General features: G+C 35.4%; 2 protein-coding genes across 2 annotated transcripts; both read right to left on the bottom strand.

Moving 5' to 3' along the window:
• Nucleotides 1-475: 475 nt before the first annotated feature.
• Nucleotides 476-21,466, bottom strand: LOC111517618 (uncharacterized). Its single transcript, XM_023173820.2, has 5 exons — nucleotides 21,255-21,466; nucleotides 5,122-5,251; nucleotides 4,464-4,667; nucleotides 1,645-1,881; nucleotides 476-983 (listed from the first exon to the last, which is right to left on the bottom strand). The coding sequence occupies exons 1-5, from the start codon at nucleotides 21,403-21,405 to the stop codon at nucleotides 563-565; spliced, it is 1,143 nt and encodes a 380-aa protein (XP_023029588.2). The 5' UTR covers nucleotides 21,406-21,466; the 3' UTR covers nucleotides 476-562.
• LOC111517616 (U2 snRNP-associated SURP motif-containing protein) lies at nucleotides 9,546-14,059 on the bottom strand. The gene is made up of 3 exons (XM_023173819.2): nucleotides 13,336-14,059; nucleotides 12,393-12,595; nucleotides 9,546-10,969 (listed from the first exon to the last, which is right to left on the bottom strand). Exons 1-3 carry the CDS (start codon nucleotides 13,748-13,750, stop codon nucleotides 9,665-9,667), a joined length of 1,923 nt encoding a protein of 640 aa, XP_023029587.2. The 5' UTR covers nucleotides 13,751-14,059; the 3' UTR covers nucleotides 9,546-9,664.
• Nucleotides 21,467-27,107: the final 5,641 nt, after the last annotated feature.

The following is a 27,107-nucleotide window of genomic DNA, read 5'->3' as shown; positions in this document are numbered from 1 at the left end:
GGAATGACACTATCCCAGATACTAATAACCCAATTTTCACAAACATTTTATTTTCTACCGAGGAAGCTACGGTATCTAGAAATTAAAACGTTTGTGAAAATTATGTAATTATTATCATGGATAATAATCTTAATTGTCTCTGCATATACCAGGACAAGTGTAATAACTTAACACATCGAATGTTGTTAGTTTGTTTTTTTTTATGTTTCAATAGTTACTCTGCTATTCCAAACGGAAGGAAATGCATGATTCACAAAACTCCAGCTTATATTCTATGTCGATATAAGTTTGTGTTCTGTGGTATGATTCAATCATCAAATATTGCATAACTTAAAAAACAATGTCTTTATTTGTCCTCGACAGTAAAATATGTGAAATGTATTCAGTAGCGGTCAACGATTATGGACATACACGAGTAGCGGTGACGTACTAAAAATGTTTTCGAAGTGATTGGAAGACAAATCAAATGAACCTATCCAGAACTGTCTATATTTTTCACAATTTGCGGTTTATTGCTAACAAAGTTACTTTTCGTAAATTCACTACTCTTCCAATTCCAGGATCATATTCTGACGTGAGAATTTTCAAATCCGAATCTAGAGTAGGCCAAGAAAGGACAAACGCGCATCAACCACAACGTCCAGATTTGGCAGTATTTCAACAACACCCTAACAATGGTGTACTGCAAGGCCCACGTCACGTTCAGTATTAGATTCAATCTCGCCCTTGCGATTTTACTCAACGGCTTCAGTTGTTCGTCGGTGATTTCGGGGTCTGGATTATTCCTCAGTACCATGTGGAGGTAGCGGAGGAAACCTTCTTGATGTAGCACTGGGTTCATGGCTCGCATTCCGTCTATGAGAGCACTAGACATTAAGTCGAAGTCTGGCCCGGTTTTCGCCATTCTGGGAATAAATACCTTTCGTGCTAGGAGCTCGCAGATTTCTTGGGTTTCCTGTACCGATTCCCTGCATAGGTTGAATCTGGAAATTACAGAGGAAATTTTGACTTTACTATTACAAGGTTTTGATTAGTCTCACCTGTCTCAGTGTGTGTAATAATATTTTGAAAATTAAATTCAGACCACTGAGCTGAAATTCGGCACACATGTTTGTTTCTCGTGACAATGCACGATTACCTACATGCCGCCGTTTTTATTACAATATGGAGGGCCTTACAACATTTAATATAACACATCATATAACTTGTGTAATGTAATGAATTGATGGGATTGATTTGTTAATTTAGAGTTCATTTTCCTCTTTTCAAAGCATTTGATAACAGATTGTTTTTGAATTTTTGTTGCTAATACTAACTTCACAATGTTCTATCTAGTTATATAGATGCCAAAGGGACATAAATAATTTTACTGAGAAACTTATTTCAATTCATTCTGAATTCAAAACAGTGACGAGTGGGTAATGGGTTGATTCATTGACAGTATGATTTTTTCAATGTCAACGGCATCGATTGCTATGGTCATTAGTCTAGTCGAAGGTGGATTGATTCTGCTACGTTAAAAGGCCCATGGGACTCGAATCGCTATGCTGTTTTTTAGAGTTTATTACTCGATAATAATGACCGTAGTAGCCGATGTCGCTGATACAAAAAAAAAACTATATTTGCTGTGCTTACTGTCCTCACCTGTCCTCAGTTCCTACAAGGTACCCGATGACCCTCCACAGATGGAGGAAACCTTTCCATTCATCGTCTGTTGCATAGTGGATTCCCAACATTTTGCTGCGAATCAGACCCAGTCCCATGAAACCGAATTGAGTTAGAGCCATGTCCATCTGTGTTATCCGGGTTTTGAAGCACAGATTGCTTCTTTTACTTGCCGCATTGTGCATGTTTCGAACATTGGCGATGGACTTCCACAACCTATCAAAAATGTTGCCATCATCAGATGATAGTATAAATTATCCACTCTGGTGTAAAGTGAATCTAACGGAACATTTTTCCACACACATGCTGGTTTGTGCTACATTCTCTAGTTGTGTGGAAAAATGGTTTCATCAGATATGAATTTTAAATCCCAACAAAAACATTTTCATGTAAAGTATCGCCAAGACAAGTAGGTACACATATTGCTTGCACTATAAAACAGTTATCAGATCTCACAGTGAGTCAAGTTCCTTACGTGGGGGCGTGTAGACATGCCTCAACATTACTCTACGTCAAGTTGAAATATGCGGCCGGACCGTTCCATAGTTAGGACTAATGTAGACACTCCCATAGTAATACCTATGGTAAACATTCATTATTCGTTAATTTTGTGCCATCAAATTCCGGAGTGAAGAAACGTCCAAACCACTTATTGAACAAAATGGTTTCTGGAGTTAGAAGTGTCTAGACGTCCTAACGTAAGGTGCTTGGCACTTAATGGGATCTAATTTTTCTAGGGTTTATCAGTGTTACTAGTTACCATCTACATTGGGTGTTGTGAATGGACATAATTTTCGATTGACATTTGTGGTGAATGATAATATACCTATATGTAATTTCAGTTTCAAGTGGTCCTTGAAAATGGATTCAAAGCAGAAGTCGAACAGATGAAAATTATAGACGTCTATAATTTTCATCCCGGTTCAACCCGGACGACAGTACATTAAATTGCTAACCGCATTTTAAATGAAAATTTGCCAGAATCATAATTAGAAATAACTCAATAATAACTTCTAACGCGAATTTCAGAGACAGAGAACGTGCAATCTATTAGATTTAAAGGATGTCATTTGAAGAATGTAAATGGGGTTATAAAAAACGTGTCAACCTGGTTTGGCCAGAACAGCAAGAATATTCAAAGAAATGAGATGCTACGTGAAACATTTGGAAATAATTAGCTGACTATATATCTCGAAAATGACATATTATATTTTCAATCCAACCCATTACGTTCGGGGGAATGAATTAGAAAAAACCTATTTTAATAATTTTAAATAAATATTTCACGACACCAGAACTATCGACTTGAGATTCTTTCAAAAACTTATATTTGCTTTCAATTCTGTTTCAAAGCGAAGGTTATGACACATTTTGCATTATCTTTCCATAAATTGCTGCTCAAACATTATTTAAATATGACATTGATGCATTCTTATTAATGGAATCAAGATTGTTAACATGGCAAACTGCCAAGGATTTCTCAAACTGGATAAAAGTCGTAAATCGCAATACAAAAAAATTGTTAGGTACTTCGACATTAATATCCATAAAAATTTTATTTGTTTGTTCATGGAATTAACACAGCACAATGATAGATTCAGTTATTAGTATTTTACTTTCTTTTCAAGCCAGTACATGTATGAACTTGAACTTATCCACAGCAAATATCGTTTTCATTGAAGACAGTAAGTGGAAGGTACCGAATATAAAAAATTAACCGATTTTTATACAGTATATAGTAATGGTATCACAACGATAATAATAGTACTAGATAATTTCAATTCAATTTTCGAAAGCACCCTACTTCGTAAAGACAAAATATTGAATTACAATACAATTAATTATATTATCTCTGGTATTTTGTCACGACATTTTTTTATTGCACTATCTGCTGCATAGTCTAAATTAGATAGGTACCTTGGGATTTCTGACTGCTCTCAAAAGTCTAGTAAATATGCTGCACGGAATTGGAGAAAAATTTTAAAAAAACGTTACTTCTAAAGCGGTACGTACATCTGATATACCACATGAGCGCTCTCAAGAGGAATCAAGCCCAACGAAATCGACTGCAGTAGCATCGAACAAGAGAACCAAGACAGAGGGCTTAGGTCCTCAACAACTTCAAGGTGAGCAGGGCAACAAGAGATATCCAATATGTAAAAGTATTACCAGATCCCAGGCTGGCCTGGAACCAACATCTAGAAAAAGTTAAAAGAAAAGCGGAGGTATCGGCGATTCTGGCTGAACGTACTTACGAAAAGCTGACATCAGATATGATGTATTTGCTCTATATCAATTTGGTAAGACCCGTGATAACATATGCATCTGGTGGGCAAAGATGAAAGAGCTACATTGAAAATATTCCTTTTCATCTTATAATACTTGAGGAAGCAAGAGTGGGCCGATTCACCAAGCTACAAGGGATCGAGCAAAATAGAATATGTTTTCGGACCACATGACATCGAAATGCATGTTTGGCACAAACCTTGCGGTTGTTATAACTTGCGAAGAGTGAAGGATGAACAGTTTTCCAGAGAACATGCTCAGCTGAAACACCTGGTATACAGACGGGTCGAAAACCGAACAGGGACGGGAGCTGAAATCTGTGCGCGGAGAAAACTACCAAAACAACTACGGGGTTACTTACTGGACATTTTATTGGGAGGAAACCTGAACAAAATAAGGCCGTACAACGGAGACATTCAGAGAGAGCAGTTTCAATTTTTTTTTAACCGAACATTCAACTACGATATAATTATACAAATGACAAGGTGGATGTAAATGTAACCTGTACTTACTTTGATCCTGGCTGGAAGTCCGAATCATACCAAACACACATGTGGAAAATGGTGCCCATGTACCTCTTGTAAGCCGTCATTGGTGTGCTCGACTTTCTCGTCATCATCAGTATTCGGAGTGACGGTAGCGACAACAGTGCTAGCAAGCCCAGCAATTTGCTCAGGAATAAACCGAAGATGTGTTTGTGAAAAAAAGCCTGACCTCTGAAAAATAGTAGAAGAAATAATTGCGTTCAGTAGACGAATTCAGAGATTGCCATAATTTCACTACTGATTGGCCTATCATTAGACAGAAAAAGAGATAGCACTGCCACCTGAGTTATTGAAAAAAGCATGAAGTACTTCAAATCCAATTTTTTATGGTGCTATTTTCTTTAGTGTTATTAATTTAGTTTCTTTACTAGTTTCAAATGTGTTGACATGTTGTAAAGACACTGCCTATGTTCAAGTAGACATAATCGATTTCATTGCAGAAACTAGAGAGACATGAATATTTTCAATTTTTTTTTAGAGCGAATCTAAGAAGTCTAGTCAATAATGCAAAAACACAGAGCTACATACAGAAATTGAATTGAATATGATTTCGAACTGTTCTCAACGCCATTCTGTATTGAATATTCAAACTTTTAGAAAAGCTTCAGAATTTGTCACAACTTACTTTTTGAACATTATCTCGTCATAGTAAGGAGGTAGGTCTTTATTTCCATTGAAAGATTCAGATGTTCCATCACAGGTAATATTAGAGCCTTCTGTTAAAAGTTGCTCTACGAATTTTTCCGCACAAAAATCTGAAAAGAAATAAATGCAGCTTTTATCGATTATTCAACTTTAATTTTAAATACACTGATCAAGCTCAACTGCACCAGAACCATAAGCTAGTCAGAAGCTCGCTGCCGAAGCTAGAACCAGCTGGAGCAGCAGAGATGAACTTTCCTCTAGTTCGAAGGCAATAGCTACACATAAATAGATTCAAGTTAAGCGATCTTCACCCTTTAATCAAGATTTGGAGATAGTTTCCAACGAGCACCACTTGCACAATGAGGCGAAAGGTAGTTGAGAATTCAGAATTGTTTATGAAGGGGTTGACTGTTCCTAGTTCTAGAACTGACGATTGGTCAAACTCTTAAGACTCACATGGTGATATGCCTCAATTTTTGTTGATCACGCTTGTCTAGATTAATTACAGCAATATTGTTTTAAATTAAACCCCAAAAAAATAACGCCGGCCGCCGCTGATCATTGTAAATCGATTGTGACTTGGCCATGATTGCGCTCAACTCGACTTACGCTTCACGATTGTTCTAGTAGTCGCGCCGCTTCGATAGACTTCTTGCGACTTTCCTATCAGCTTCGAGAGACTTCGATCACCATACATAAACACGACTAACACGCATGCCAAGGAAGTCTAGTTGACAGTGCGTTACGAAGTGATCTAATAGGGCGATAGACATTTGAGTATTAGTCTGAAGTTTCAGTTGAAGTATTTGTGTGGTATTGTCAGTGTGGTAGTGAAATAAAATTGAGTTTAAATGTACAGTGTAGTCAATTATTGGCGAACCCATAGGGAAAACGTAACAATATATTTTATACAACCCTGTGAACAGCTTAGCATGGCTTTGTTGAGATCCTTCACCGGAAAGTGGGAAAAGTTATAGCTCGTAAGAGGTCTTTCACCTTCTCAGTGTCTAATAATAAAATATTTTCCATAACCATTTCGATAATTTTTGTTATTGGCTGTAGCAGGAGGGCACACCTGACAGCTGAATATCGACTGTAGTTACGATTTATCTATTTCTAACGAGTATTAACTTGCATAGGTACAATATTATGAACGATCTGCTCTATCCTGTATATTCTGGAGAATATCATGTATCGGTAGTCTACAGCACTCGATAATTTCTTTCCGTAAGTTAACTATAGCACTTGGCTGAATTTTGTAGACTTTTGATTTCAAACAACCTCGTAGAAACAAATACATTAGAGTCAAATCGGGGAATTTATGTTGCCATTCTGTAGAACCTCGTTTTCCGATCCATCAACTCGAAAAGTTTTTATTGAGGATCCTCATCTTGTTGAAAAACCACCCCCTTTCGCAATAGGGAATCCAAATGGACGTTGTTACAGTTTGAAATATTTTGATTATTCAGCAAATCGAAATATTCTTCGCCATTTAGGTTTACTTGAAAGAAGACCCTATGATATGGTTACCTGAAAGTTTTGCCCAATCATTTGGTTTTTGGGGATATTGGGTCTGAATTTGGCGTGCCATATTGGGGATGGGATTTTCATTTTGTAAAGGTGTGAATAATTCTGAAAATTTTGTACGACTCACTCCTGATGCTTGGGTCAACTTAGTCACAGACTGCGTAATTTCTATCAAGGCAACGTGGCCTGAATCTGCAACATTAATGCCCTCGTTATTGACAATACTGAACGGTCTTGCCGTCTATTTTATTTGTTTGAAGTTGATTGACAATGTTTCATGATGAATTTCACTAGTTCGGACTTCCATTGTCTACTATATAAAATGATTTGAAATCCCTGAAACAACTAAAAAAGAAGAATTGAAAATGAATAGCTGAAAATAACAATTATAATAACCAAAATAAACCTGAAATGAAATAATAGTGAAAAAAATACAAGTAAAAATAAAACAATTGAATGAATAAAAATAAAGAAATGAAAAAAGAAAATAAAAATAAAAAATGGAGAGATTCCAAGTCACGTTAGTTCACGACGTTTCGATTGTTAGTATCTACAATCGTCTTCGGGTGATGACTAGACTGATTCCTCCGAGAGATGACTATTTATAGGTCGTTCGAGTACTTTCACTTATCCCCGCTTTCCATTTTCCGCTTCACTGGTTCCGTGGGAGATGACAGTTTTGGCGGGAGTTGGCCATTTTTCGCTTGATGATGGGTTTCCATATGTTGCATATTTCTACGCTGGCTTGGCTGAATACGTTGTTGGACAACATGTATGCGGCTTCTTTGAATTTTCTCCTAAACCAATGTTGCTCTCTGTGCAAGATCTCAGCTTGGGACCACTCGATGTTGTGTTGATGGGTCCAAACATGGTCTGCTATTCCTGATTTGCTGGTTTCCCCTCGCTGTATGTGTTTCTTGTGCTCGGCAATGCGAACATTCAATGGCCTCTTAGTTTCACCAATATAGGATTTTCCGCACTCACAGGGTATCCGGTAAATGCAATTCTTGGAATCGCAGTCCGCGTTTGGTGGCCTGGTTTTTGTGAGGCTGCTACGGATAGTGTTACCGGATCTGAAGCAGGTTCTGATGTTGTACTTGGAACCAATTCTTCTTATCCTCTACGATAATCCTCTGATGTAGGGAAGTGCAAGCACTGGTTGTGACGGCTTCTCTTCCTTGCGTAGCTCCTGCTTTCTTTCAGTCAGTCTGTTCCATCATCGCTTTGGAGTAGCCATTCCGTTGAAGATATTTTTTGATGATGTCTAGTTCCTTCTCGAGACCTTCCTTCGTATTACAGAGCCCAAAAGCACGGTCTAATAGAGTCTTGATGATTCCTCTTTTAGTCAATTGATGGTGGTTGGATTCGTGGTTCAGATTCTGTCCCGTATGAGTGGGTTTTCGGTATACAGATGTTTCCCACTTAGTGTCGGTCCTCTTCACCAAAACGTCTAAGAATGGCAATTCGTTGTAGATTTCCTTCTCCATTGTGAAATTGATGGAAGGTCTCACGCTGTTGATGTGTTTCAGGAAGGCGTCTAGTTCAATATTCCCATGGTTCCATATTATGAAGGTGTCGTCAACATATCTCAACCAGACTCGAGGTCTCTTGTGGGCTTCTTCAATGGCCAGAGTTTCAAACCACTCCATATATATGTTGTATATATGTTGGCTATGGCTATTTTTATTTATTCAATTGTTCTATTTTTACTTGTATTTTATTTCACTATTATTTCATTTCAGGTTTATTTTGGTTAATATAATTGTTATTTTCAGCTATTCATTTTCAATTCTTCTTTTTTAGGTGTTTCAGGGATTTCAAATCATTTTATATAGTAGACAATGGAAGTCCGAACTAGTGAAATTAGTCTATTTTATTATTGATCCACGAATTTATATAACAATTCCAATACAATACAAGGGCCCCTGCTCACCATTTGGAATCGCGAGCCCTTGCAGATTTTCCATGTCCGTAGTAATAAATAACTATTTAAATCAGCTCTTGAAGAATATGAACCAATTTTTATTAAACAGAAGATAATAAACGAAATAATAACAGGAATTCAAATAGAGCAAAAATAAAAAATAATAAAACTGAGCTGAGCAGTCATTATTTCAGAGTAATTTTGATATGAACATCAACAACTTTGGCAGTACCAAGTGATGAAATTCAGGACCATATTGTGTACTTGAACAATAACTTTCCACCTTGATTTTTTATTTCGGTTATTTTCATTGGTATTATTCAATAGTTTTCAGTTTGAACACTTCAAATAGTGGTTGACCTTCTAGCTTGAAATTGAATAAAATAACATCGTGGAGTCAAAAATGTTACAGGATTGGATACTAAATCGAAAGATCTTTCAAATGAAGTGGCACTAAACCGTTATGTTAGTTTGTGCTTCGAATTAGACTAAAAATAACATACATAAACACTTGTCACTAACGCAAAAAGCCATTTGAAAGGGTGTTTTTGCATTATTGCGACCGTATTTCAAATTTAAACATTCCATGACAAATATATTTTTTGACCATTTTTGTTAAACAACTCATTTAGAAAAATCGATACCTATGTTAAGTTCACATTTACCTCTTCGTCATACTGATTTGTTTCTATGTTAATTTCTATTATTTGGAATCTAATTTGAAAGCGGTTTTAATCGTTTTCGAACAAAATTGTAAAAACCTACAAACTATCATCTTCTGATGGTGTTAACTTGGTTAGCGAAACGCGCGTCATGTCACAGTGTTTTTGTTCTGGCGTGGAAACAGTGTTTTTTTCAATATTCCAAAAACGGGCTAGTCTGAGCTTTGTGAAGCATCAACATTTTTAGCCGAGGTTTATAAAAGAGCATTTGGGATTGTACAAAAATATCTGTCGAGGTTGAACTTATAAGTTTAATGCATAATTCGATATAAATAGGAACATAATTGATGTGAAACATCAACGAAACTAAAAGTAAATATGCAAAGACCAACAAATATCCATTCATCCATTCAGGAACGTGACTTTTTCTTCTTTTTCTTTCTCTTCTTCTCGTCTTCCCGGCTCTTCTTTAGCTTGCTCTCCAGCTCCATATAGTACAATTTCTCCGTTGACATCGCCTGAGCCTCCACCTCCTCGGGATCGACCGTATCCCATTTGGACGGCACGAAGTACTCCATTATATTCTTCTCTTGCGTCTTCTGGTCCCTATTCCAGTTGGGATCGTCCAGGGTCACCACTTCCGGTCCCATCTCGCCCACCAGAGACCTCTTGAGCAAATTAGCCCCGTCTAGAGGCTCGTCGATGCTTGAATTGTCGTCGTCAAAGATGTCGCTCCTGCTGGTCGGAAACGAAGTTTCGATCTTTTTCAGGGTATCCTCGGAAACGAGCTTATACGTATCCCAGTGGCGGAGCACGCGCATAATTCGTGTTTTGAAATTGTTCCTGTCCGCGGAGTACTTGATGCTTTCGTGAGTTTCACGCAAAGCCTTGAATAAATTGAGTAGTTCCTCGTCGCTGTTTTCGTCGACCTTGAGCTTCATTCTCTTCGACTTGCAGTTGTGCATGATATCGGAAAGCAGGTACAGCCTTGCAATCTTCTTCAAGGGGTTTGTTTTAAGGTCAGTAAGCGACTCGAAGATTACTTCGAGAGCGTCGTCAATCGCGCTCTTGTGGTTCATGCAGAAGAGCATGGCTTCAGCGATTTTGGACCGCTGCATCGATAAGTTTCGAATCAGGTCTATGAGGCGGCCGCACTGGGTCTCTGAAAGTCTTGTCTCTGCCTGGAAATCTTCCTTTCGGATCAGTTCCTCCGGCATGCCATCCGCGAAGTTTATAGCCGTCGGAGGGATCCACACGGAGCCGCCTTCGAACATACGGAACTTCTTCATCGACCAGCTCTTCTGGCAGTCTCCGTTCAAGATCGAGAACACTTTCCAGCGGTAGTAGACGTGGACGGGCGACTGGCAGTCGAAGAGGAAGTTGTAGTCCGGGTTCCTCAGCTCCCTATTCATGATGAAAGCTTCGAACATGGGTCCTTCTCTGACGACGAACTCTACCATACGGTGTACAAGCGAGAGTACCTTCTTGTTGAGCGGTATAGTGACTTTGATCGAGCAGAAGGGAAGAAAGGCCTCGTATTCTTCTTCGTTTCGAGGGTGTTTGAAGTCGGTGGGTGGCTGGGCATTGAAAGGTAGGCCAGTGTGGGGTGGCGGTAGGAAGTGTTTGAGGAGCTCGTTGGGGATGTAGATTGGGTGAGCGGGAATTTCAACTGACTTGCCCCAGCCTACTCTCATGTCTTCGCGGTTTTTGTTAGCCTGTTGAGGATAAGTTATAGATGAATTATATGTCGGAAATGTTAGGTTGCATTATCAGTAAACAAAACAGTTTCTAGAAAATGCGAAAAAACAAAAAATGAACATTTTCTCAACTGGCGAGTGTTGACGACAATAATATCTGTAATCATGAAATAAATCTTTTTGAAGAGATTTTTCGACAAAATCTAAACATATTTGAAGGATAGTTGTTTTGAATTGTCTGTTACTATTCTAATTTATCTGGGATGATTGGGCGGATAACCTTTAAAATCCTTAAAGAGTCATTCCTTCATTTTTATCAGTGGCACAAGGGGTTGTCCAAAGTAATAATTGAGAGTTGATAGGTTACTTGTATTTCTCGATATCTTTGCTTGAAAACATGAAATCTATTTCCAAACAATTATATACTGTGAAAGTTCGAAAAGATTCGGTCGAATTTAGTCTCAGGTCAATTATTAGAATTATTATAAAAGTTTATGTTTAGAACATGTTGACTAAACAATAAGTTCAACTACAACTATTTTCGTATGACTTTCTCTCAATTTGACAAATTTTCGGCTGATGTAGAAAGGCTGATGGCTGTTACTCTAAGGAAGACATGCCGAGTCATTTTTCCTGTTATTTTATTCAGACCCCCTAAAACGGTATTCATTCAGTATATATTCTTTACCGTGGGGAAAACACAAAATAAATTTTGAGTAGTGGTATTTCATTACAGAAAGAAAATGACAGCTCACTGGCTGATATTGAACTATCAGCTTGAAAATGAAACGTGAGAGTATGAAAATTTGTAATTTGCAACAAAAAAACGATGAGCATGCTAGAGCCTTAAAGAGCAGCTTTAACCACTGTAAGCTGGCGGACGCAGTGTTGCAGAATTCGCATTTTGTATTATTTGTCAACATAAATTGGGTTGATCTCCTTAATTGCATCGAAAGCTTTTGATCTTCCTCTCCGATCGCGACAGAGGACGGTTGTGCTGATAACGACCCCCCACAAATATGCCACGTGGATGTCGTGATCGGAGTGGAGTCTAAAAGGTATAAGCTTAAAATAAAGTGTAATCTAAAATAAACTTATATTTGAATAAATATTGAAATGAAATATGAGAGGACCGGCGAACCCCTATGCCAGTAAGCAGACTGGATGTTGACGGAACAAAACATGAAATGTTTTTGTTAAAAAGAAGTGAATAAAAAAATTTAGGGTGGCAGCATTGCCTTGAGCAGTACACTGCGCCTCTGTTCCTCTGTTCAGGAGGAGCCTGGCCAAATGCGCTCGATAAGAAGCAACGGCCATAGAAATAAGAGAGAGAGAGAGCTTTTGACAAAACAAAAACGAATCGAAAACATCTTGACATGGATTATTACCGCAATCGTCCTGTTTTGTTTCCGATAATGCACAAACTACACATTATTTCTACCTTCAACGCCCTTTCGGCATCCTTTCTGCTCATAAATGCGACGAATCCGCAGTTGGAATTCCTGACTTTCTCATCGCCTCTGGGCCACATTATCTTGACGCTTGCCAAAGGACCGAATGCGCCGAATTCCACCATCAAATGATTCTCGGTGACATTAGAACGCAGGTTCGCAACAAAAAGGTTCGTAGAATTTGGATCGCCACCTGTTTTGGACAAAAAAGCTGTAGTACATGGAGGCAGAGTGATGATAAAAATTACCTTATGAATATCGACCTGTAGTAATGCAATTTTTTGAGAGCAACAAAGTTTCTGAGGTTGTTTTTTGGGGTAAATATTCGTTTCAATGACTTGCCTGTTTTTGAAAAAAATTTCATAACACCCATATATTTTTGTTCGCTGATCACTAATCTGGAGTCAAAACTTGGCGCTCCGGTCTACTTTTGTAAATATAGCCACTCACAATCAAAACATTGATTGTTTCTGAAACTCACTTTTGCTAATATGACTTCATAAAATGACACCTTTTCTCCACCATCACTTGCTGTTGATCTTTATTCACTTGCCATTATAATTTTTTTATACAAATCGTTCGGTTTCCTAAAAAATGTATCTGCTCCACTTGACACTATATTCATTACCGCTATATTTTAATTCGCCAGCTTCATACCACATAATTTACTGCAAATAAAAAATGAACGCGAACCACAAAGTAAATATTTACTGTCAGTAAAGTTTACTACTCCTAAGAAACAGTTTAGTAACTATGAGTTAACAGAAATTAGATCTCCGAAAGTAGACCGGAGTGACAAATTATGATTTCAAATTCATTATAAGCGGTCGGAAATACGTAGATCCGACAAGCCGTTAAAACGAATAATCACGATACTATTTTTTGAGGGACAACAAATTTGCTGAGTACAGCTCTGGTGCCAATTTGACTCACCTTCAAAATAACTCAACGCCGGGGATGGTAAGTCGTACTCCTCCTTCAGCCTTCCTTTTTCGGCGCAATCGCTGTGTCTCAATTTCAATTCCTCTTTTAAAAGTTCCAAATTCGACTTGGGTTTCTCCTGCTTCTTCGTCTTTTCGGGTACGTTGTCTTTGAGAATTTTTGCGCATTCAATAGCGCTGGTGCTTATGTCAACCTTTTCTTGCTTGATCACCGGTTTGGGCTGGTAAATTTGCCCCACGTTCTCGTCATTTTTTTCGGAATATAACACGCCCGAACGCACGAAAGTTTTATTTCCGATAGCAGACGTGGGATTCTGGAAGGTTTCGATGAAATCTTGGAAAACGTGTGCGGCGGCTTCTTGTTCTTCTTGTCTTTTTCGTTTGTATTCGCGTTCTCGTTTCGACATTGCAGGAAGAAGGGTTGGCACAGGTTGCGAAATGTTGTGGAAGGCGCGAATGTAGCTCGTTATGTTCAAAACATGTTGGGGTTGCGAGAAACGTCAGTGCGCAGAAAGGGTACAGTGTTGCCAACCGTGCTTTTTCAGATATAACGCCTACTACATTCGATTAGCTCATCTGGAGGAAATGCCACTATAATAGAGTTCATTTTTTTTATTTCCAGTGTTTTGTTGTTATATAATTTTAATTGAATAATCCTCAGAAATCCCTAGAAATCTATATGAAGAGCTTTCGATTAAATTTGATTTCTAGCCGCCATTGAACACTGAACACATCATGAACAAAAGATATTGTTCTGAAGAACAAAATCTACGTCACCACACTGAAACAATATGGACATGAAACTAACATATTTTTCTTCAGTTTTATTCATCTTTGTTGGAACATTGAACTTAAATGCAATTTAAAAATTTTTTTGGACAGAACATGTGGAAACTGCAAAACAAAACTGCAGCATCTGAATAATGAAAGTACAAAACAGAATTATTAAGTTTGTGAACAACAGAGAATAGAAATAACTTTCAAGGTATCGACCTCTTCTCCTATAAAAAAAAATAGAAGATGGCTCTGGAGTGTATAGAGATAAAGGGATGAAGTCAAGAAGACTCACTGTATACCAAAATGAAGTTTCCATGATATAACCTTGGACTTGTTCCGCTGTTTTTGGCTTCATAATGTATTTACTAAGAATTTGAATAACTGTTTTCGATGGATTTCATTAGATCGAACTTCCATTGTCTAAATATGATATATATGATACTAAGCACAGATTCCTCTTTACCAGTGGACACTTTGGGCAAGTGCCCAAGGCCCCGCGGTCGATAGGGGCCCCCCTCAGATCAAATACAAAATCCCTAGTTCCTGTCAGATCACCAAACGATAACCAATATTTATTACCAAAAACTTATATAATTCGAAGAAATCGAACCTAAATTACTGACTACAATACCAACTTACTAGCTTTTACATATGCGAAGTTATTCTATTCTCGCCCAAAAATTAGGCTTTCCGACTTCAGCATGCTTAGATAAATTCAAATATATAATGGTATACTAAGCACATACACATTTTAAGGAAAAATCATCAGTAGTATACTCATCATTGTGACACGCTCCATTTAAATTGAGCGAACAAAGCGAACTATGAAGCAAGCTCCAAGTTTGAATTAGTAGGTGTACATGCTGCTGGGTGTGTATCGGAAGCAACAAAGGTTTTTTTTTCGGGCTCTACTTGTCGATGATATATTGACAGAACATTTAGGTTCAAAAAAAGTTGTTAAAAGTCTTTCACAAACCAGATGGTCAGCCCGAGCAGATGCAGTAAGCGCCTTGTATGAAGGTAATGAACAAGTTATAGAAGCTTCGATATCCATCGCAAAAGATACAGAACAGGCACGAGAAACTAAAGACGAAGCCCTTAGTCCGCCCAGAAAAATGGAAAAACTCGAATATATTAATACTAACAGAAATTGAAATTGTATATTGGAAAGAATAGACAAAATAAGTAATTATCTTCAGAAAGAAACAATAACATTGGACGTTGCAACTAATATGTTTACTTCACCTCAAGGATAAATTTGATTACTTCGAATCGTCTGCCAAAGAAAGAAACCCAGAATCTGACTACAAGGACCTATCTGAAAGAACAAAACGTAGAAGTTCTCGCCAGAGTTTTTTTGATGGCTCTGCACCGTCAGTCCAACTGAATGGAAGAAATTAAAAATAGAAATCTTTCTTCCCATAATTGATACCCTCAGCTTTCATTTAAAACAGCGATTAAGTTCGTATAAGAAAATCAGTAAATGTTTTGATTTATTTTTTCGCTTGAAAACTCTGAATTCTGAAGAGTTGAGACAAAGTTGCAAATAATTTGCTGAATTGAATTATGAAGATGTTAATGAGAAAGCATGATGGTAACTAACTGCAGTGGGTAACGCTTCTTCTCCAAATTAAAAAGAATTAAAAATGAATTAAGAAGTACAATGCTTCAAGAGAGATTAACCAGTTTGTCGCTGATGTTGATAGAATCTGATATGCTAAAAAGCATAGATTTTGATGAAGTGATTACCGATTTTGCCCATCTGAGATCTAGAAGGGTTCCTCTTCAAATAACATAGATTTTTAAGAACTAACCTGTAAATGCTAAAAAAGTTACTTTTGTGGACTACGTTACATTTATCTATTCGTTTCATGTGATTGTCATTAAAAATAAATATTTAACCTTGTTTATCTACTTTCTTTATCTATTCTAACAAAATAGTGTTCTGTCAAAGTCATAGGGGCCCAATTAACCTATTATGCTCAGGGCCTCCAATAGGTTAAAGACGGCCCTGATTATGCAAAAAAAGCTGAAATCACAATGAAGTAAAATACAAGCAACAACCAACAAATAAAAAAAAATTGAGCTATGAATACGAGATGAAAATTAAAAAATTATTAACAAGAAATGAAAATTGAAAAATTAAAAGATTCCAAACCAAGTTACTTCACGACGTTTCGATTGTTAGTATCCACATTCATCTTCGGGTGATAACTGGACTTATTCCTCCGAGATCTAACTATTTATAGGTCATTCGAGTGTTTTCCCCTATCCACTTGAATTACCTATAAATAGTGAGATCTCGGAGGAATAAGTTTAGTTATCACCCAAAGACAACTTGGTTTGGAATCTTTCAATTTTTTAATTTTCATCTCGTGTTAATAATTAATTTTTTTTGGTTTCTTGGTTGTTGCTTGAATTTTATTTCATTGTAACTTCAGTTTTTTTGCCTAATACCTATAATTGTTAATTTTCAGCTAATCTTTTTTAATTTTTTTTACAAATTCTTTCAGGTATTTCAAATCAATTTATATCATGTTAGACAATGGAAGTCTAAACTAATGAAATGCAACACGAGACATTGTCAACTACCTTCAAACAAATGTTTTCGAAGGGACACCCCACTTTAATATTATTTACTGAAAGTGAATTATGATGAAATGAATGTATTACTTTTCAGAAACATAACTTTGAAGATAAAGCTGTGTTATTTTTTGTAGAAGATTAGGATATGTCACAACATTCGCTGAATTACGACATTTGCAATGGTATATATATTAGATTGAAATCAAAATATAAATATTTATAAATGTTGTAAGTACGTAATAATATTTTTTAGAAATAACAAATGTGACATCACCCAGTGGACAATCGCATTATCAACTCCAACAAAAACTTTTTCAAGAGAGATTCTTCATTGTAGAAGTTATCCTGTCTATTAAAAAATAAAATATACGAAGAGTCACTTTTTAACTGTTTCGCAATTATAAAGGCTATATCTTAAATAAATGGTGTCATTAATTTCAGGTGTTGATTACTTGTCATACTTTATGAAAAAAGCACCAAAGGAAAAACCTTAAGGTACGCTAAGAGCGGTGCCTGTGCGAGAATAACGATTCAAGTTGCATTTGAATCGCTGGAAATGGAATTTTTTTGGAAAAACGTTATCAAGAAGTTTATTCCACATACAGCGAAGAAAAAAATTCAATTTAAAAAACCCGTATCTCCGAAACGAAGCATTTTCGGACACAAGTTTACATAGACTTTTTTTCTTAAAATTGTCTCAGGAATACGTCACTCGAATATTTTAACGTACTTATTTTACACCCTGTGTGTAGAACAATGGTAAAGGTTTCGATTTGCACCACTTGAAGTTAACCATTTTCAACCCACAGAAATTACACAAACACAGGGTGTTTGGGGGCAGAGCTCCATACATAAGAACAATACTCCAAAGAAGATCTGATCTGAGCTTTATAAAGCATCAAAAGTTGCTGAGGTGTGTATACTTTTCTGGTTCAGAACAGTGTTCCAAGCTTTCGAGAAGCAGCCTTTGCAATTCCAGCGACATGATTGTGCCAAGACATATTTGTGTCTATTTTAACCCGCAACAAACTTATCGTAGCAGAAAGCGGAATTGTCTGTCCTGGTTCAGATATCTTTATCTTCTTGGAGACAACCAATGCCTGGGTTTTCGTGGCATTGAATTGAACCTGGTTACTTTCACTCCAATGCAAAATCACCACTAGATCCTCATTAAGCCTGGAATCCAAATGGAATGACGAGACAAGTGTGCTGTCGTCAGCAAAGCAATGTATTCTTTTTTTTAATAAGTCTTTGATATACAATAAAAAGAGGGTTGAAGACAATATGGATCTCTGGAGAACACCAGCGTTGTTGGTTGAAGATATCCATCGACGGCCACTTGCAAGGAAAGTTCTTTCAGGAAGCTGGAGAGCCATACATAAAAATTATCCGACAGTAGTTGAGCAATACTTTTCAATGCCTTTATAACCAGATAACAACTTGACTTTGAAAACATAGGATCCCTGACAAAGTTGTCGTTTCTCTCCTCAGACCACAGAAATGTATCTATGGTTTCGACTCAATTTTCATTATATATTACATCATTCAATGATCAATAACAATAAATCCATTTTTCCCGTTGGAAACTGTTCATTCTTTTTCTATGCGCGTTTCAAATGTTCTTCCAGTTTGACCCATGTAAAACATCATACATGAGTTTATGAACTCCTATGCACGCTTTTATGAATCGCAATTACATCTCCATTTTATGTGAACTTACAAATATGTATGCTAAGTTGACTCAAATAATAATTGTCGCGCATCTCCTTTTTTTTATAAGGAGTAGCCCTGCTAACTTGATATAAAGTTAGCACAGCACCTGTAGTAACATTTTTAATATAACTGAATTATTAAAATTTTCATTTCTAGTATTTGTCGAATAATTGTCGTAACCCAATCCAAAATATTCTGAACCGTATTTTTTTGAAAAATATCGCGTTTTTCGGGTCATACCTTACACTATGTGGATATTTTGAACCATATGGCAACACTGCAACAGGCCTATTTGATTTCTTCATAAATTTTTTAAAAGGATCGTCAGTGGAAAGTGCTAAAATAAATTTGTAATGTATCTACGTGGAAATTATCGATACATTTTTGTGTTTCATCAATTTTTGTAATCCTATAATCATGTCGAATATTTTTTTCAATTAACCACACATTGACCAATTGTATCTCTTTCGACAATCGTTTATAAATATAGATCAATCAAAAACAAAAGTATTGTTCAATTGTCAAAACAGCAGAATTGATATACCTATCGTATGTAGTTATATTAAAGAAGAATTATGAATATCTCCCAGCAGGTAAAGTGATCTGTTTTTCTGTTAATAATTTTTTTTTACAAAAGACAACTTATTGATCAATTGTCGTATCTCTTCGTATTATTTTTTGACATTAAGTGAGTTGCGACAATTAATCGATAAATATTAATAGCAAAAATTTCGATATTTGAGTATTATTGAGACCTGTACTAGGCTGACCCTGCTAACTTTATATCAAGTTAGCAGAGCCACCTACTTAAAAAAAAAAAATTGAAGAGCGACAATTGTTTTTCATTTCTAAACAATTGTCGAAAGAGATACGATAATTGTTTGATGAGTTGTCTTTTGTGAAAAAAAATAATTAACAGAAAAACAGGATCACTTTGCCCGCTGCGAGAAATTCATATTTCCTTTTTAATATAATGGACTTTTTCAACGGGAATACTTACGACATATCAATTCTAATATTTCGACAATTCATCAATACTTTACTTTTTGAATATCTCTAGAAAAAACTAATAAACGAATAAGATATTTTGATTGCGGCATAGCCATCTTGCGCAAACTATTCCTAAAATATAACGTACAGAAAAATACATTTTTTATCGTTTTCTCACATGAAATGCGTTACGACAATTACTCGACAAATATTAATAGCAAAAATTCCGATATTTGAGTGTTATTGAGACCTGTACATGGGTAACCCTGCTAACTTCATATCAAATTAGCAGAGCCACCTATTTAAAAAAAAAGTTGAAGAGCGACAATTGTTTTTCCTTCGTAAACAATTGTCGAGATACGACACGACGATACGACAATTACTCGACAAATATTAATAACAAAAATTTCGACATTTGAGAATTATTTAGACCTTTACTGGGATGATAGTGCTAAATTTATCTATATCAAGTTAACAGAGCCACCTATTTAAAAAAAATGTTGAAGAGCGACAATTGTTTTTCATTCGTAAACAATTGTCGAAAGAGATACGACAATTAATCAATAAGTTGTATTTTGTAAAAAAAATAATTGACAGAAAAACAGATAACTTTGCCTGAGGGGAGAAATTCATAATTCTTCTTTAATATACCTACATACGATATATCAATTCTGCTGTTTCGACAATTGAATTGATCTTTGTTTATAAACGATTGTCGAAAGATATACAATTGGTCAATAGGTTGCTAATTGTAAAAAATATTCGACATGATTATAGGATTTCAAAAATTGATGAAACAAAAAAATGTATCGATAATTTCCACGTAGATACATTACAAATTTATTTTAGCACTTTTCACTGGCGATACTTTTAAAAAATATGTGAAGAAATCAAATACGCTTGTTGCGGTGTTGCCATATGGTTCAAAATATCCATATAGTACAAGGTATGACACGAAAAACGCAATATTTTCCAAAAAAATACGTTTCAGGAAATTTTGGATTGGGTTACGACAATTATTCGACAAATACTAGTAATGAAAGTTTTAATAATTCAGTTATATTAAAAATTTGACTACAGGTGCTTGCCAACTTTATATAAAGTTAGCCTTATAAAAAAAAAGAGTTGCGCGACAATTATTTTTCTTTCACGACAAATTCTGGACAATTATTCGACAATTAAAAAAGTATATTTCAATAATTTTACTGCAAGTTGCCTTGCTAACTTTATGGAGGTCAAAATTTGTGATTTTTTGTCTCTAAAAATTGAATTAATCTATTTTATGGCTTGGTTATATAATTTTCAGTCAATGAATAAAACAAATGAAATTCACATCATCCAAAGAAAAATTTTATTTCTTGTTACTAAATGTGTCTTTTACGGATGAAACTTGTACTTTTTGAATCAATATTTTTTGTACTAAGTGTACCTACTATCATTAGCCATTCATTCCAATATGCTACCTCTATGGATTTATTAGGAATTGGATTTCAACTTCAACTTTTTTTTATTTGGAATCGATCCAATATCGCGAAATTTTGCTGCAAGTTCGAAAACAATTTTTTTAGAAATGACTCTGTCAGGATGCTGTTGATTAAATATCCCATAACTGATAAATTTGAAAGGGTATAAATCACTTCACCACAATTCATAAGACAGCAAAAACCTGATACTTGAATAAATACTATAGGGTTTTATTTTGAATAGATTCAATTTTTGCAATGTTTGTGAAAAGTTCTTTTCCTGGCAGTGCTGCTTTGGGGAACGACATCAATGACCACTCTGTACAACCTCACATATACACTTTCTTCATTTACCGCGCTCTGAATAAATCCAACAACTTACTGTATGCATCAACAACGTTGTCATCAGTTCCACTAATGTTTATTTCTCGAATGGAAGTCTCCGGTTCACGTTTTTCTAAACTTTCGTAGGCATCACTTGTTACGTCCGCTGAATCCAAGGAGGCCCTGCAAGCGGCGCCGAGAGCATGCATATCGCGATATGGTTAACCAGAAGACACTGTGCACACTGAAAACCGCAAAAAACTCGAATGGTATCATCTGCGCGATGAATGACCTTCTAGGGGTATGGGATTGTCAAGGCTGACTTTGTTTCCGTTTAAGAAACGTAGGTAGTTGACTTAGTTATCTAGAGCTAGAGTGTTATTTTGAAGAACAAAATAATAGCGATGGTTTGTTTCGCGATTTTACATTGCATCAAATATTTTTTTGCTGGAGCCGTCTGGCATGCCAAACACTGCAACCTCATGGAGGTTGATGAAAACAAAAAATAAATGACTAAATACTGCTCCATATCACTCCTATCCTATCCTTCAAAAGTCCTGGAAAAATAATTTATGTCCTACATATCCAACCAAAAAAGACTAAGCTCCTAAAATCAATTGGGAAAAATCAACAAAAGATGCTATCCTGTCACTACCCGGTGAATTTGGAAGATATCGATGTAAGTGTCCCTCCCTATGCATTTTTTAGATTTAAAATAGGCATTTGATACTGTAATGTCAAGATAAAATTACCTATTTTTCTTAGTGTATGAATCTCTCCGCTACATGTGCCTGGAATGTTTCTTGTGAAAATAAATATAGTTTAAAAAACTAAAAAAATACACATTTAAAGAACATCGAACTAAAAAGTTAAAAATAATTTTTTTAAATATAAGCTTGAAACAATAACGAACGAAAAGTACTAATATTATTGTGAAAAAAAATGGTACAAAGCGCCCACGTTTCGTTATTGTTTTAAGCTTATTTTCAAAAATTTGTTTTTCACTTTTTAGTTCGATGTTCTTTAAAACCGTGTTTTTTAATATTTTTAACCTATATTTATTCTATCTAAATTTTGGGATCAATCAGCCGTATATTGTTTAGAAAAATGTCCATTGATCTGCTTCTTCCTTGGGCAGGGCTCTGTGATTCGGAATTTCATTTTGGTAATATAGTTTTCAATGAACCTGGAATGTGTTTAATTGACCCTTATCAGGTTCGAGTTATTACAGATACTTTTCTCACTTATTAAAAGCTATTTCAATAATTGAAAGTAGTGTGATAAAAATAAGTGGCTATACAGGTTGTAACTGAATAAGTGTGAAACATTTAAGGTAATTCCTCATCGAAAAAAAGATAGCATCTTTCATATAAAGAAACTTCATTGGAGCATCCCTTGTTAAGATACAGCCCCTTAAAGGGGGTACATAAAATTTGTATAACAATTTTTTTCACAAGCACTGAAAAAGTTACAATATTGAAATTAACCTGACGTTTTGTACTACCAAAAAGACACTTAGCCAGTAATTCATTTGGTGTACCCCATGGTTGTAAGGGGTGGAAAACGCGACCCCTAAAATGTATTTCCAATGTAACTTTTTGTCTAATTATTTGTTTACCATTTAAAAATTAATTTCCGATAGCCCGTTTCATTCTAAACACAAAATGTCTTCTGGGTTTTTTGCCCAAAATAAACAGTTCGCAGCAAAAAATTATTTTACATACATATGTAGGGCCAAATCAGAAGACCACTGCAAATCACTTTCCATCAGTCAGAAAATTCTTACTGTACCTTGTGTATTCCTGTTAGAAACTGTTTGCTTAATTCACAAAAAATACTCCAACTCAGCCGTAAATAATGACAGACGTTACCACACGAGAACGAGTCGGAATTTACCCTTGCCAAAACCAAAATCAGCAATTACGAATTTTTTTTGATATATGAGAGCAAGAAAATATATAACCAACTTCCAATGTGCTATAGGGCAATAGCAAAATTAAAAACATTCAGAAAATTGGTTAAAGGAGTACTTCTGCAAAAAGCCTACTATGACGATGATGTATTTCAACTCTTAGTATTTCAGATGCTTACATATCTAACGTATTCTAAAAACACTTTATTGTGTGATTTTCACTAGATAGTTTTACAAAAACGCAACACGTGTTTCGCCATACAATGGCTTCCTCGGGCGTGTCTTAATAACTAATTCTACACATTAAATGCTATCTCAAAATTATTTCCAGTTTGACGGAAAATTCTATTCATGCAATGAAGGACTAATAATGAGAAACTCTTTTGAGTCCCTTGCTGGCGGAAATTTTCATGGATAACATACAGTATGAAATCCATAATAATCAGTTAGCTAACAGTTTTTTGTACTGGTACAGATACGTAGATGATATCTTAGTATATTTTACTGGTACCGATAGGCAATTAGGCAAGCTCCTTGAATATGCCAATTCCATCCACCCGTCAATAAAATTCACCACGGAGAGGGAGGTAAATAATTCAATAAATTACCTTGACTTAACCATTACGAAAAATAACAATAAACATGAATTTGCAATTTTTCACAAACCATCGTACACAGACATTATCATACATAATTCCTCCACACACCCTTACCAACATAAAGTTGCTGCATTCAATAGTATGCTTCACAGATTATTGAATATTCCACTGTCTGATAGGGAGTTCCAGAAAGAGCTGAATTTGATCAAACAAATCGCAGTTAATAACGGTTACAAAGTAGATATCATAAACGCCATTCTTATCAAAAAACTTCAAAAGCAAGCCATGGACTTGGTCTACCCATATTCAAGATGCGTTAACGTCAGGACATTGGCATATTTGGGTGAACCAGCCAGGAATATCGCCCGTTTTTTGAAGAAAGAAGGCGTAAACGTGGCTTACAGAACGAATAATAATCTAAGTAAATTTATTAAAAACAATATAGACAAAATTTCGTTGTTGGATAGATCAGGAATATATAAGCTGACTTGTGGCTCTTGTCCAAAACTGTATATTGGCCAAACTAGAGGAACATTTTCCCAAAGAATTAAAGACAATAGAAGCAGTTTTATAAATAGAAAGACCAATTCCACATTTGCAAACCACCTATTAGCAGAAGGACATGAGTTCAATCAGGAATACGATGTGTTACATTTAGAAGAGAAGAGTTTGAAACTCAATCTTCTAGAATGTTTAGAAATCAATAGATTCAGGAATTCGGGTAATTTACTGAATGATCAATTAGAATTAAATAACTCTCCGTTACTGAATATTTTTTCAAATGTGGAAAATGGAACATAAGCTCAGGTAATTAAATTCATTACAAACTTAGGTAAAAAATCAGGTACTTGAAATCCAGGTACTTGAAATTCAGGTACCACAAATTGTAGAATGAGGTATATATAACATTTAATGTGTAGAACACGCCCGAGGAAGCCATTGTATGGCGAAACACGTGTTGCGTTTTTGTAAAACTATCTAGTGAAAATCACACAATAAAGTGTTTTTAGAATACGTTACTTATGGATTTTCATCAAGTATCGGCCAATTCCATCATATAGCTTACATATCTGTAATGATTTTTTTATTTATTATCTGTAATGGTATATATAATATTCTATTTATGTGTATTCGTATATGTACATTTTTTAAACTTATAATGATTGTTCACTGTATATCATAATTTTAATATTTAAAAAAAAACTTCAACATTGTTGACTTCATACAGTTTCACTAGCTTTGTCAATAAACATTTCTTGGACATTAAAGCATGATTGATTGATTGACTTGTGTGTGACTCTCAATACAGTTCAAGTAATCAATATTGGAAATTTTTAAAATACATTATGCCACTGGCTATTTTCCTAAAGTGTTGTATTGTGCTTAGTGAATACAAACTGTTGCTGTTATCTTTTTATGACCTATTTTGTTACATATACATATTATATTCCCCCAAAATTGTTTCTACTTTTTAATTCCAATTACAATTTTCTTCTCTTTCTATGAGAAACACTTTTTTCAATGTATCACATATCTGCACAGCTTACCTGATTAAATCAAGCACACCTTATATACTTTCAAATTTCGCTGGAAAAGTGGATCACGTCATGATTTGTTATGATCTAATAGAGCTTTTATTGGGTACTTTATTACCTGAAGAATGTGCGTCTTAATCAGTGTTTAGTAAGCATGAATTAAAGTGGCTACCTCAAATTTCTCACCAGTAAAACAAATGAGCAAATGTGTTTTTTCTGTTTACAGGAATATCCGACGTCGCTATGAATTCGAAAACGAGAGAAAAGGTTCAGATAAGTATGAATTGTAGAAACAATTAGCAATTTGTTGACTATAGTCTGTTTCGGTTAACATTATTATACATCACTGGGATCTGTTGACAAGACAAGTTCATTTATACATGGTATTAATATAATATTTGGTGTAATAAACTTGTTTTTATACTGTTTGAAAGGTAACTTTATTCAACTTGACAAATTCTCAGAATTTTATTTGGGCAGTTCCAAGAAACTTTAGATAAGAATTACTCGAGTCCAAAGTGTCTATTTATTCTTGTAATCACGATGCCAATGTTCATAATTGATACAAAAACAATCAATTTTGATTTCTCCGATTACTGGCTTTTGTCCTACAGTTCCACTGCAATCAAATGTTTGTTTCGCTATTTATCAACCATGAATATTTTTCTTGTTTTCATTACTTTTCAACTTTCTGAATTGTTCTTGGCAAAATGGAAAATGTTTTTGTATGCATGACTACGTAGTATTCTTTATAGATTGTTTTTTTCCTGGATAGTCTGGAATGGGTCACAATTTGAATATTTTCTTAAGCCTTTATTACAGCTGTATTTCAAGTCTTATGCGTGTCCAGTCAAAATTATCTATCATTATTCATTGTATTATTATTTCATGATTCAATAATTATTATTTTATAATTCAATGTCCAGAGTGGTATTAGCCGGGAAAGTAGTCGTTTTCCGGCAGGCATTTATCAGAACCTACTGCATAGGTAAGCCAGGAAAGATTAATGTTTCGAGATTTCTATTTCGAAAAACTTATTTTCCCGATAGTCTTCAAAATTATTATTCATTTGATGAAAGGGTGTACACTTTCCTGGCCGGAGATAACTGTGTTATTTTCCGGTTTTATTGGCCGTGATCTGCAGGTTTTTAGGTCTGACGTTTCGTCTACTACTGCGGTAGGCATTATCAAAAGCAATGAGATAACGGTTGAAATTCTCGAGTTGTTCCTAACGCGGAAACTACAATGTTGTAGTTGATGAACTATTTGCAACATTGTATCAAGCAAAAAAACCTGCAGACCACGTCGAAAATACGGAAAAGAACTTTGACACTATTATTTATTCTTTAGTGTTTTAATGACATTCTCTTTTCAAGGAAGTTAAAATAACCCCTTCGGTATAATGAATATAATTGATTAATTGCCTGTAGGTAATTAGATTGACATCGAAATGCTTTTATTGAAAATAACGAATGAAAATTTTTCTCATCAGAAAAAAATCGACTTCATCAAAAACAAGTAAATTACTGTCTTTAAAGTTATTGCTTTAGATCTTTAGATTATATATACTTCAACTTTGAAGGAATTGGTTGTGCAAAAAGTGAAAATATCAACAAGTGATAAACTGAAGAAAAGAGAATTGAAACTTTTGGACACTCAGAAACCACCGCAACGTAAAGGCTGATGAAGGTGCTCGACATTGATCTTCATCTCCATATATTGGCCATGAACCAAATGAGGGGCCACCAAGTCTTTGGTACACGACCAGATTAGGTAAGTACTGGAAAAATATCACTCAGAAACCACCGGCAACGAAAAGGCTGATGAAGTTGCTTGACACTGATCGTCATCTCCATATATTGGCC

The sequence above is a fragment of the Leptinotarsa decemlineata genome, unplaced genomic scaffold (genome assembly GCF_025532065.1).
Source record: "Leptinotarsa decemlineata unplaced genomic scaffold, Ldec_3_MD MMD2_tig00026307_RagTag_RagTag, whole genome shotgun sequence".
NCBI lineage: Eukaryota > Metazoa > Arthropoda > Insecta > Coleoptera > Chrysomelidae > Leptinotarsa > Leptinotarsa decemlineata.
Note: the sequence above shows the minus strand (reverse complement) of the source record. Positions and strands in the feature narration are given on the sequence as shown.

Coding starts and splice junctions, on each gene's coding strand:
- LOC111517616 (XM_023173819.2), bottom strand. CDS start 13,750: ATGTCGAAACGAGAACGCGAATACAAACGAAAAAGACAAGAAGAACAA. Junction 12,596..13,335: donor GGCGTTGAGTTATTTTGAAG/GTGAGTCAAATT, acceptor TGTCCAAAACAG/GTGGCGATCCAAATTCTACG. Junction 10,970..12,392: donor ATGCCGAAAGGGCGTTGAAG/GTAGAAATAATG, acceptor TATCCTCAACAG/GCTAACAAAAACCGCGAAGA.
- LOC111517618 (XM_023173820.2), bottom strand. CDS start 21,405: ATGCATGCTCTCGGCGCCGCTTGCAGGGCCTCCTTGGATTCAGCGGAC. Junction 1,882..4,463: donor GACTTCCAGCCAGGATCAAA/GTAAGTACAGGT, acceptor CATTTTTGATAG/GTTGTGGAAGTCCATCGCCA. Junction 984..1,644: donor CTTGTAGGAACTGAGGACAG/GTGAGGACAGTA, acceptor TGTAATTTCCAG/ATTCAACCTATGCAGGGAAT.